This window comes from Pipistrellus kuhlii, unplaced genomic scaffold, assembly GCF_014108245.1.
Source record: "Pipistrellus kuhlii isolate mPipKuh1 unplaced genomic scaffold, mPipKuh1.p scaffold_m20_p_10, whole genome shotgun sequence".
NCBI lineage: Eukaryota > Metazoa > Chordata > Mammalia > Chiroptera > Vespertilionidae > Pipistrellus > Pipistrellus kuhlii.
Window position 1 is genome coordinate 32,689,604 of NW_023425405.1, and position 13,678 is coordinate 32,703,281.

General features: G+C 36.5%; 1 protein-coding gene across 3 annotated transcripts in view; it reads left to right on the forward strand.

The window, feature by feature from the left end:
- THSD7A (thrombospondin type 1 domain containing 7A) overlaps nt 1–13,678 on the forward strand; it is a 299,368-nt gene that overhangs the window by 132,446 nt on the left and 153,244 nt on the right. For all 3 annotated transcript variants that reach the window (XR_006740961.1, XM_045578315.1, XM_036429312.2), the window contains exons 3-4: nt 2,390–2,638; nt 5,617–5,798. Coding sequence is in view for 2 of the 3 variants with exons in the window: in XM_045578315.1 (XP_045434271.1) it covers nt 2,390–2,638; nt 5,617–5,798 (431 nt within the window). In the remaining variant the exon portion in view is untranslated. The remainder of the gene's footprint in view (nt 1–2,389; nt 2,639–5,616; nt 5,799–13,678) is intronic.

Consider the following 13,678-nt stretch of genomic DNA (forward strand, 5'->3'; position numbering starts at 1 on the left):
AACGGAAGTCAGAGGAAGAAACAGACGTACCCATTTAACAGGGAAGTTTAGTGGCAGAAATGAGGCTTCTTGTAGCCACCAAAGAAGCTTTCCGGATCAGAGAAATGGTGAAGTGATTTTGAAGGCTGGAAGCTGGAGGCTCGGCTTAGAAGCCTTTCCCTCCAGCCTATCCAATTGTTGTATAAACCACCTAATACCTGATACTAAATTTCTTTTTGTGTGATTTAGTTGGTTCCTATTGTCTGAAAGAAATAAGGCTGCACTGATAAAGATCCATTTGCCAATTGTAATTATTGGGTGGCTTTATATTTTTTGACTGGTTAGCCGTTAGCTCTAGATCAGCGTTTCCAACCTCATTGTGCATATGGATCACCTGGGAATGTGAATACACTGGTTCTTATTTAGTAGAATAGCCTGGGGGGTCTGAGATTGTGCAGGTCTATCAAGCTTCCACAGACCAACCAACAAGCACAGCGCATTCCTTTGGCCTCCCAGAGTGTCATGTTTTTGTGAAAATCATAATGAATAGGATAGATAGTTCCCCTACGCTCGATGGTGTCAATTTTTTGCATGGCCAGAATGAAGGAGAGAATGGCTAGAGAACGGCAGCTGAATAATTTAGCAACCATGGATGATTTGGTGAACTTATTTAGTTTCACTAATAATAAAAAAATGAAGTTGATAAATATCACAGTGCTCATGGGCCTACCAAGGTTCACTGGAAGGCCACTTGTGAATTATGCAAGCCTAAAATGAGCCCCAGTACATGAGCGCTCAGCTACTCTCCTGGCCTTAGCTTTTGTCCTCTGATACGCTCATGGTTTCTAAAAGTCTAGAAGTCGTCTGGAACTTTACCAAACCCTGAACCTTCTTTCTGGGTCTACCTACTGGGTTCTTCTCTCTCTTGGATACAACCTGGGTGCATCCATTTTAAATCTCATGAAGGATAGGACATGTATCCAAGAGGAAATTAAATAGGAGAAAGTTTGTAAGAGAAGAAATACAGAGGTTATCATTTGGACATTATTTTGCCTGATTTCATGAATAAGCTCACAAGTATAAGTGTGAAAACTTGCTTACCACAGTTTTGCTCTATGGTTAGTGCTATATCTAATGCACTGTTAATTCCCGGTACATGATATTTGAGTAAAAATGACTTATTCTGTAGGTGCTAAAAAATATGTCTAATATTTATTGAAATATTAGTCCTCTCTGTGGTTATAAGAAAAACAGAGCTGACTCATGAGGCCTTTTGACCACCACTCGCACTTCATCCTACTTTCCAGACATCTCAACTCAGACAAATAGACTCTGATGCTTCTAGCTGTCTCCTAAGAATACAATTTTTGAACACATGCCAGTAAAATGAAGAGCATTTAATGTGAGTAGCACATTAAAATGGACCTGCCTCAGTACGGTTGATTACCTTAGTTAAATATAGCACCTGAATGACAAGAAGAACTATCAGTGCATTCTTCCATTGGAACAAATGGCTCTATTATGGCGACAGACTGCCTGTGTCTCATAAACATGCATTATTGGTTACTGAGAATGGGCAAGAGTTCAACTGAGAATCAACACGAGGTCTATCAATTCCAGGAGTATTCTCAAAGTGCATATGTCCTTAGTCATGGACATTCATAACATCATCTTCATCTTCATATATAGACATTACAACTTAAAATCCAACATTCCTGCAATTCAGGAAGGCATAGATAGATTAGAGTTCAGACATAAATACTTTTCAATAAATATTAGACATATATTTACTGGATATATCTATAGTAATATAGATATAAATGGATTCTATTTCTAAAGGTTATGGTATATTTAATTAAGATATTCGTATGTATACTGTGTATTAAAGTGTGAACTGGAAAAGTTGATTTATTTGAATAAACATGCAATATAATTATTAGTGACAATCAACATTTCAAATGATGCTAATGATAATGTTAAGCAAACTACTTTTTCTATTTAAAACCGTATTGTATTGAGTTGGCCAGGCATGTCTATTTAAATCACTAAACAGAATGGAAATTATCATATGGTAACAGTTCCTGGTTTCTCATTCTCTAAATTAAAACAAATCTGGAGTGAGTGAAATGAACAATATGGTAAACTTCGTTTCGGCTAATTTTGCTTAGTCCCTTTATTTTCTATTTCCCATAAATGGTTTAACAACTCCTACAAAATAGGAGGAAAAGCAAATGTTAGCTTTGGGTCTAACTGCTTTTACACATCATAAATGTTGATGCATTTTCAATGAAATTAGAATTCCACCTCCAAGTAGACATAAAAATGTCCAGGCTGATTTCACTGTGGAACACAGAAGGCCAAGTTCATAACTGCCTGTGTGTGTGATGAGAATATCAATGCTCTTTTGCAGATTGTGCCAGCAGGAGAAGCTGCCAATGACCTTCCAGTCCTGTGTGATCACCAAAGAGTGCCAGGTGTCGGAGTGGTCCGAGTGGAGCCTCTGCTCAAAAACTTGCCACGATATGGTGTCCCCTAAAGGCACTCGTGTAAGGACACGGGTCATCAGGCAGTTTCCCATTGGCAGTGAGGAAGAGTGTCCAGAACTTGAGGAAACTGAACCCTGCGTGTCTCAAGGAGAGGCAGCTGCCCCCTGTGCCACGTGAGTGAATCAGGCTGCAGCCTCTGTCGCCGTCTCTGCCCAAATTGCATGTCTGTTCAGCTGTTTAATTCCAACTGAAGAGTAGGTTGAGAAATAGTGATTTTTACAAATCTTAAGTGAGGAAAAATATCTCTTTACAAACACTATCCTAAAAAAATGATTTTAACCAATAAAAGTGTTGTTAGCAAGCTGTATTTTTCAAATTTCCATGAGGGCTAGACTTTTAGCAGCAATTCTCTGTTTATATATTTCTGTAATAGGTATTGGCAAACTTACTCTTCAAAGAGGAAGAGTGCAGCCCTGTCTGGTTTGGCTCAGTGGATAGAGCGTCAGTCTGCGGACTGAAAGGTCCCAGGTTCGATTCCAGTCCAGGGCATGTACCTTGGTTGTAGGCACATCCCCAGTAGGAGGGAGGCAGCTGATTGATGTTTATTGAATTCTGAAATATTTGGCACCATAACCTTATTCTTTTTATTGTTTAAAAATATGACTTCCAAGACATTACTGTGAATCATCTTCAAAATAAATACATTTCAGCTTAGTCTGAATATAGAGTACTTAGAATATTTATAAAAAAACAACTTGGAGAATCTCAGTTTCTCAGTAGATATATACAAGCTTCATTTGGTTTTCCTCTGGAATAGTACAAGCATTTAAAGAACATGAACTTCCTGAGTCAGAGAGGAGGAAAATATTACTCCTACTCCTGCTTCTAAGAAGAATAACTGAAGAATAGTGACGGTTTGTATGAGACCTTCCATCCTGCAGCACTTTGGAATCCTCCCTTCTCCCCCGATGTAACAAGTGACTGGAAGCCCAGAGAGCTTCCTGCCTGTCTCCTCTGCCAGCTCCTCTGATGCCTAGGCTCCTCTTCACGTAATAGGCTCTGGGAATTTGCCTGGATCTCCAGCCGGAGTATCCGTGCCCTGTGAATTTCTTTTATTTTTGTCTCAAGCTAGGTGTTTTATTCTTTCTCTTCTTAGATATTCAAGCACCATTAACAAAATAAATATATATTCTGAGTCTCTTTATCTCTCCCCCCGCCTCGCTGTTGGGAGAATAGCACTTTTAGAATGTGTGACCAATTTACTCCCTCTTCCCCCCGCCCCCCCCCCCCCCCGCCCCTACAGTTGATTTCAGAGAGGAAAGAAGAGGGAGAGAGACATAGAGACGTCAGTGATGAGAGAGAACCATGGATCAGCTGTCTCCTGCACACATCCCCACTAGAGACAAAGCCCGCAGCCCAGGCATGTGCCCCGAATGGGAATCGAACCATGACTTTCTGGTTCATAGGTTGATGTTCAACCACTGAGCCACACCAGCTGGACACCAGCTTACATTATTGGAAATGTATTCCTTTCTTAGGACTCCGTAGGTGACCTAAATTGAGACTGCATTCTATAAAAATGAAAAGTGTTAGTTTAACTCCCCTGATGAATGATTTCATTGGCTTTACTTTTCTCACACCCCTGCCTGCCGCCTTCTACACTTTGCCCAAGGCATCAACTACCCATGTTTTTAGAATTAACCTGAATGCTGTACTTCCTTTATAAACATGTGTCAGGAGTGTTATTGCTTGATGCGCCTGTTCTGCACCTTTGTTAAGCCATGAACCCTCACTTATGAAGATGAAAAAGGGTCAGGAAAGTCAGCTCTCCTGTCATGAAACTTTCCCATTGACAAAGCAGAGCATGGAGATCAGACATCGCAGAGCCCATTTAATATCTCCTCCTAATCAAGATGAGCATTAGCACATCCATTTGTACCTATGCTGGCCGTTAATCTGATTAGTAAGGGAGCGTCTTGGTTAAAGTGACTCAAAGTGCTAGATGAGCCATTTTCTTTGTGCTTTCAGACTATCTATTTTCCTTGAGGTGGAGAAATGCCACCACTTCCTATCTTCTTTGGCATCAGGAAATGGTTCCCTGCCTATCTCCTTAAAGCGTGTGCTGGGCTGACAAGATCCTGACATTTCTTCCACATCATAATCTTGATTGGAGCTTTAATTTAGAATCGCAGATTGTCTTTCCTGTGATCCACTGATTAGAAACGTCAGCTCTTTTCGTCATTTATCAGCACTCATCAGGGAAGCTCAGCGCTACAGAAAAACACTCATTCTTTTTTGTTGTTGGTAATCTTCACCAAAGGATATTTTTCCATTGGTTTTTATTTATTTTATTTACTTATTTTTATTGTTTAAAGTATTATATATGTCTCCTTTTTCCCTGATTGACATCCCTTCCCCTTTCCATTGGTTTTAAAGAGAGTGGAGAGAGAGGAAGAGGGAGAGACAGGCAGAGAGACTCATTTAATGATTGCCTCCCTCCTGCACCCCAACCAGTGCCAGGGATAAAGCCTACCAACTGAGGTGTGTGCCCTTGACTAAAATTGAACCCTGACCTTTGAGTCCACATGTCGATGTTCTACCCACTAAACAAAACTGGCTAGGGCAAAATCACTCATTCTTGACAATGAAGAGAAACCTCTAAACTGTTGTTACATTTTTTTAATCCTAAAGCACAATTATAATTTTGATCTAGTATGAAGAAGCAATTTTCATGCATTTTATTAAAGGCAAAACAAATGTTTGGGTTGATCATCACTTGGAATGTTTTTCATTCTTAGATTCAGCCCCACTTTGTTTATAAGTATCGAAAAAGAGCAAGCCTGAGTTTAGCTTAACGGAACATAAAATTTCATGTTTTCAGCATTATGCTCTCTTGTAATAAAATATTTATAAGCAACCTCCAGTGATCGCAATTAAAACAGGATCATCTTAAATTAAACTCTTCCTTAAACGGAGCACTGCTGAGGATAAAGGATAAGAGATTGAATCTGAATCTACACCAGAGATATGGTAGTTTACGATTGCTTCAAGAGGAAAGTGTTTTTTGAATTATTTTTTTAAGAAAAAAAAATGAGCAGAGCAGAGTTTTTTCAATAGACATGGCTGCCACTGATGGCGTTTTCTTTTTCAGGTATGGCTGGAGAGCCACAGAGTGGACTGAGTGCCGTGTGGACCCTTTGCTCAGTCAGCAGGACAAGAGGCGAGGCAACCAGACGGCTCTCTGTGGAGGGGGGGTCCAGACCCGAGAGGTGTACTGTGTGCAGACCAATGAAAACCTCCTCTCACACTTAAAGACCCACAAGGACAAAGAAGGTAAGCTGTGTTTCTTTTCAAGGATCAGGCATGGAGACTGAGCATGGGATGCTGCAGGAGTATATATCCAGTCATCTGGGGCATGCATAGCCATATTTCTGTTCACATTATGGTTGCTGACCACTATGGTGAACGATAATTCAAATTTTGGTAATAACAATTTAATTCAATTCCATCTTTGATCAGTTCTAATTTGTTGACAGATGTATCATTAAATTTTCTAACTTTAAGCTCTGAGTGAAAACTTAGGAGTAGTTATTTATAAAAATAGAATAAAAACTAATCTTATAATTATATGCAAAGAAGTATATATTCTAAAGCCCAATGTTTTTCGCTTGGTATAAGAAGTATAACCTGCTTATAAAAAAAATCCTCCTTTTTCTATTTATAATGTGGTTGAAAAATATGTTAATTATAGTGTTGAGTTAAAAAATTCAACTTGAGTTTAAATGAAATCAATACAGAATAAATACAGAATCAAACTACAGTAAAAACAGAACAAAAAGAAACATTTAACCCAAAAGTCTGACTTATTTTAACCTTATTAAACACATTTTAGAATATTTTTATTTAAATCTCAGTTTTGAACCAGATATAATAAATATACAAAAGGGTAAGTGATTTTGAGATGGCCAGGGCAAAATGTATAGATTATCATACATTAATATTACTCTGATATTCTAATCATTATTGGATCAAGTTTATATTCAATTACTAGCTTTTATGTCCATACAAATATGGATATTTTTAAGCAATGCTGTAAGCTAACCCTCTTACATTTCTCTCTACCTGAAGGATAACAGGATGTCTACCACTAATGTATTCAATGTATTTTTAGTTAATTAGAGAGTTCCAAAAATTATGTAAGATGGTGAAGATAGAAATGTCAATACAAATTTTGTGTCAGGAAAATGTTCATAGTCATCATGAGGGCACGTAAACAAGCCAACCTATAATGATTAAAGTATAATATGCTAATTAGACCAGAGAGCTGAACGACCTTCTGGATGTCCTTCCGGACAAAGCCAAGGCTTTAGGGCTGAGCCCCTTGTATAAATTTCAAGCATTGAGCCTCTAGTAATTAATAATGCAATATGCTATGAGTTAGAAATGAGTTTTAGAATCATGGTAGGGGGATCACAGAAACAGAAACCTTCATAGACGAGGGAATGGTACTTGAGCCAAGTGATGAGGAGAATGTGCCATAAAGTTAAAGGGGTCGGGAATGCAAGAGGGAACAGCATTAGCACACCATTAAAGAGGAGCAAAAACAAAAGAGAAATCTTGCCAGAAAAGATGAGTATATTGTATTTAGCAAGTTGTGGTATGATGGGGTAGTATTTCCCAGCAAATGTGTTGGTTGGAAAGGGTAAAGAATAAAGACCTTAGTTCATATTAACAGAGACCAAAAAAGGGGACAGGAGATATGTAGAGAATGAATCTGATCAAGAATAACCAGAAAAAAAAAGAGAGGAAAGAACCAAGAGAAATGGGTGTTTCAAAAACAAAAGATGATTTTACTACCTCCCTGAAAAGGAGTGGCACCTGTGACCAGCAATTCATGAAAAACAATCACGGAAGTTTTGCATGTGTAACTTGCAAAATTTAATTGTTTTTTATCCACTAACTTTCATAGCGCGTCAACTCATTTAGGAATCTAGCCTCGGGATACATTTTACTGCTAATATATCTTGAAGTTGTAAGGAAGAGGTATAAAACAGGTAATGTTAGTACATTAATATTTTCTTGGCCACTTTAATGGCTATGTTTTTAACACTCTTAGGTGGATTTATTATAGCCGTCCTCTCAGAATAATATAATTTCATTGCTAGAGGTAGTTCGGAGTTTAGTTTCTGAATGTCAATTATGTCCTGTAGGTTATTACTTTCAAAAGAGCCTTTGGGGTTTGGAATTGGAACTGGATACATTTTTAAAATCATTTTGTTATGGAGTTTCCCTCCTGCTGTCAAAACACAGCAGAATGCCAAATAAATAAATAAATAAATAAATAAATAAATAAATGTCACACCAAAAAGAAAAAAGAAAAAGAATATTACTGTAAGATGTATCTTTTGGAGTAGCAAATGCCAAAGCAAAGATCAGTGGATATAGAAATAATCAGTTCTTTTAAAATTAATATTTATCATGGAAGCATGTAACATGAATAACTTAGGAATATGTGTCCTTTTATGTCACATAGCAAGACTACTATAATCCTCTTTGGGGGGAAACAAACCAGTCAGTTGATTTTTTCCTAATAGTTTCAGCTTTTACCTCTCAGAATTTAGACTATGTAAGTTTCTCCCAAAAGAACTTAGCATTTCTCAATAGGAAACTTCAATACACCAGCATCCCAAGGACTATAAATATGTGTGGCTGGAGCTCAACGTGACTGTGGAGAATGTTCCGTGTATCTTCATTCAATAACTATGAAAGGATGAAGGCTTACTTTACGAAGAGAGGGAAATCTGTCAAAATAACTTCCTCATCAATTCTATGAAGAAGGTACTGACCTCAGGAAAGTCTGACTGTGTCACCATGAACATCCTACCCTAAGAGCAATTTATATTATACTTCATTTGAAGAACAAAATCTACACTTGTTTTGGCAGATCTATACGTCGTGTTCCAGAAAAGTTGTTTTCACCAAGCTATTAACATACATTAGCTCAAAATAAAATAATTCAAAAATAAAATTTTTTGAGACAAAAATACTGAAAAAAGATATTCAATTCATATAACTTCCTTTATTATCTTGGCATATCATATTTATTTTATAGGTAGTGACCACCTTAGCACGATTTAATTCAATTTTCACGGCCTTGGGTGGTGTGAGTCAGTTAACAGTAGTAAAGACAATGTTGAATGGAAATGTGACCTAGGATGTTGAATGGAAATACTTAATGGGACCTGGGTAACCCTTCCAACCCTGACAACTGAGAAGAGCTAGCAATAACACTCAGACAATTCTGTTCAGCCAGCTGATTAGAGTTCCAGTAGTCTGAAAAGTGTCCAGCTTACACTGGCATGAAATCTACCATTATCAGAAAGTGACAGGAAGAAGCCTTGCCCATGGCGAGGTTACTGGGGTAAGCCCTAGAAAGCTGATGAGATGTTGCTGATCATTGGACGCATGAACATAAATTGATTTTTTTATTTATAAGCTCAAAGTGAAATGAAAGCAGATTAATTACAGTCACTAAGAATTTCTTTCATTTGAAATAGATTGAACATGTTTTTAAATGAGGGCAACCAAAAGCATTGGTTATAAAGCACCATGGAGCTTGCCGTGATTTATATTATAGGAAACTTATGAACATTCTTTGGTAGAAAATATATCTAATAATCCACGTGAAATCTGGATGAGGTCTGTAGGATTTGAGGTAATTAAGAAAGACAACATGGATAATGAGCCTGTATGATGACATAGCATGATATAAACCAGCGGAAAGTTCTGGAGGATCAATGGAAAGATGGATGGAGTGAAACATGATTGAGCTGTGAATGGATAGACAGAAGGATGAGCACATACTCTGCAATAAATTAAGGAGAATAAAAATAGTCACTATCCCTAAATGAAATAAAAATTCTTTATGGTCTTTGTAGTCTATTATCTACCATTTCCATAAACTAGCCTACTTTACTCAAAGCTATTTTGAAAAAAAAAAAAAATAAGGATATTCTTATATTGTAGTTCTGTTTCCCTGTGATTTCAGAAAGTAAATATCAGAGTACACCAAAGGCTAGTGCTGTACCTTTCCTACCCATCATTTTGAAATTACAGGTAGGTAAAAATATTTTACATGACATCTCAATCAGAAATGTGTATCCCTACAAATTCTCTGATACAGTGGTAGAAAATATAGTGGTTTAGTTCTATGTTGCTAGAACTATATCAAAGCTGTCCCATAAAATAGAAATTATTTAATGTTTCTTTGATTATAGCATCATTATATGGATATAAATTATAGAAAAACATAAACATATTTAAAAATTTATTTATGTAAAACTGTCACTAGGACCCCCACAATTATAAAAACAGATATGTAAAGTTTGGTTGTGAACACTTTGTTGAGATAAATTAATGAAGGTATGACCATTTTTCATAATTTATCATATTTTTAAGCATAGTACTTTGTGCTCTACTAATGTCAATATGGTAAACGAAAAAGGAATTAAATCACACAATGGCTACATTTTAGAAAGAACCTACACTGAAACAGGGAATGTCAAAACCACTATAATATAGACAATCCCTAAGTGAACCAGATCCTTCTTGGAAATTAGATCTCCGGATATTTTGTGAGAGAGAAGGGCTGTTACACTATGAAGTTTCTCTGGATCAGTAGAGTAAAAAATAGAAAGAGAGATGCCAGGAGGTTTCAGCCACTGGGATAGAAGCTAATAAAAATGTACCTGCTGGGAATTAGATTAGCTCATCCCTCGTCTACTCTAGAAGTCAGTTGGAATTTTTAGTAGAGGAAGAGCTTACTAATGAGATACCAGGAAATACTCAGCCAAAAAGATACAAAAGAAAAATATGATGAAGCAGCTTGGACATCATGTAAACATAAAAATAGTACTTACACTACTTTTGATTTAGTTAACATTTAGTAAACATTTGTTATTTGATATGTTTGTTCTCTCACTTGTAAAATAGTTCAGTTTAATTAGTCTGAAGACTGCCTCTTGAACATACCAAACATACTTTCTTTAAGACCTTTTCTATTTCAGCAAGAGTTTATAGTTACACCAGCCTGTTCTTTACCCATGAATAAATATTTATTCACACCTCTGAGTTGGAATAGAGGAAACATGACTTAGTTGTTAAATCAAATGATGAGGGTCAAAATACACTTTATTTCAGGCTGGCCACTCATTTCAGAGAACGTATATTATATCTATTTTCTCTCTTCTAATAATACAGATAGCTTTAACATCAACCGAATTTTCATCCTAAGGCTACTTTCAGTAGCACACTAGACAATCAGAAGACCTGGTTTTTATTTCTGCGTGGCCCTCTGCCCTTATCCACTTAACTTTTATTTGTCTGAAAAGGCCTACTTAATGACTCTGAAATACGACTGGAAATGGAACAGCAGAACAACTGAATATCATCCTACATAGAACATCTAGACATGCAGACTACAGTATTGTTTTAAATGCTTTTAAGAGCAGAACTGATGTCTTGAAACTAAATGATTCCCCAAAAACAAACCAGGAAAAGTGAACTAATGCTTTCTGTGGTCATCTTTGGGTAGGGATGGTACAGGAAGAGAGTTGCACATTAAGGAGTCGGGGGGGCGGGGGTGAAGCCCAAAAGGGTCATGACATAAAAGTTTTAGGCAGAGAAAGAGAGCACAAGCAGACATGTTGCATTACACCATCCACCTCAAAAGGTTGTAGCATCAACGAATGAGCAGAGAAATTCAATTTACCTTTGGAGAGAGATGATCAGAAGCTGGTCAGCTTCAGCTTCAAGTTGGGGCAAAATCAAATCTCTCCTAAGAATTCCCACTATAGGTCTGTACCCCCACTAGTTTAAGTTTCAAATTTATGGTACTTCCATGAGTTGAAAGACCACTGAGAAATTAACATAACAAATGGTGTCAGGTAAATGGTACAACTGGGTGCCTGACAGAAGCAAAAATAAAAATTATGAAGAGGGAATCCCTTAACCCAAGCCACAGGATTTCCACAGATAAATTGCATCATTAAAAATTGCAGATTACACAAGGAAAAATAATCCATAGTAAACAGGATTTAAAATGCCCAACAAAGAGTAAAACTAGAGTCAAGATTGGAAATAGCAGATAGAGATCATAGAATGAATATGCTAAAACTTATTAAAGATGTAAAGAAAAAATTTAAATATTAGATGTAATGAGTCAGAATGAAAAAAGAACAGATTATAAAAGAAATAAATTCTAGAACTAAAGAGTACTTTGGCTGGAAATACCGTAAATGAAGAGATTAGAGAAATTAAGCTAAACAGTTAATTAACTGAAGATAAATACAAGGAAATTTATTCAAAATGCAACACTGAAAAAAGTTGAAGATATATGTGAATAGTCGTGCAGAATTAAATAAGAAGATTCAGAATGAGAGAATCAAGGGAAAAGATGAATTTCCTGAATTGATGAAAGACAGGATTGTGCAGAGTCAAGAAGAAAAGTTTCCAAGCAAGAGAATACTATATGCACATTTAGGCACAATGTAGTGAGATTTCAGCTCATAAAATGCAAGAACATATTAAAAAGAATTAGAAGTTAAAAATTAACTTCAAAGGAATTAACAAATTAAGAGCAAAATTTTCAACAGCTGCAAAGAAAGCAAAATAATAAAAATGATGTATTAAAGGTACTGAGAAGAAAAAAACTTTCAACCTAAATTATTTATCCAGCTCCCTATTATTATAAATTGTGGGCAAAATTAAGACACAAGTAGAAGGCTTTACCTCATTGAACCCTCACGGAAAGAACTGCTAAATGATAATGTCTAGGAAGAAGGAAACTGACCCCAGAAAAAGAATTCAAGAGATGCAAAGAATTTGGAAAACACCTGGATAACCTATTTAACTATAGGTCTGTATGAAGCAGTGCTGATATGTTTCATGACTAAACACTGAACAATTAGTTAATGAACACCATTAACATGTGACATGAGGGAGTGGTAAGGAGTATATTTGGGAAAGGATAGAGATACTAAAAATCCTTATATATAAATAATTAAGTCATTGTGCATGTTAAGTATTTAAAAAATATTTATGTAATAAATATCCTATATAATAAAAGCCTAATATCCTAAGTGTCTGACCATTCATTTAACCTTTTGGCCAGTTGCTATGATGCACACTTACCACCAGATGGCAGATGCTCTGACTTGTAGGTTAGCTTGCTGCTGGGGTCCCGCTGATCAGGACTGGGCAATACTGGCTGGACATGATGTTCTGAAACATCTGAAAATTCATGAGTATTTCAAACCTATCTCCTTTTCTATTATTCTATTTTTTTTTCCAGTTTGCTAAAGGAAAGGTGAATGACATTGGCATTATTACCAGCGGTCCCTCCCCAGCCCCAATCGTGCACCGGTGGGGTTGCCCCTTGGTCTGGCCTGTGGGGATCAGGCCAAAATCAGCTCTCCAACATCCCCCGAGAGGTCCTGGATTGCAAGGGGGCACAGGCCAGGACAAGGGACCACACTGGTGCACAAATCCATGCACTGGGCTGCTAGTTAATATGTAATTATATAATCATAAGAGAGCATAATCAGTTCTTAATAACAATTATATATATATACTTCATAATCTAACAGAGGAAATAAAAGGAACTAAATAAAATCCAATTGATTCAATAAGAGGTACTGAATAAGAGAAAAAAACTTTTTCTTACAGATGATCTAATTAAAACAAAGAATAAAAATTTAGAAATATGGGTTTTAAATATCAAAGTTTATTACATAAAATCGTTTTTAAAAATCATTGCTACATCTATGAAACCAACCAGCTGCATTGTTAGTGTTTACAGTGATCAAAGAGTTTGCATCACTCAGTCTGAACATTCCCCACTGCTGGCAAATACATAACACGCTAACAGACCACACACATTGCATTTTCCAGGCAGAGCCCTCTTCACATCAATGTACCAATGAAGATTTTATTTTCTCAAGGAAATAATGTGCGATTGACTGAAATTGTATATGTGCACAATGCTAAAACTATTTGGAAGGTTGAATGGTTAGATAGGTTAAATGGCATCTGATAGAAAATTTTCTTGCATGATAAAAAATGACTAAACTTTTCTTCAGTATATTTAGAGTAAAGGTTAATCTCTACAAACATAACACATAATAAAAAATTATATTGCCAAATTGGCACTGTTC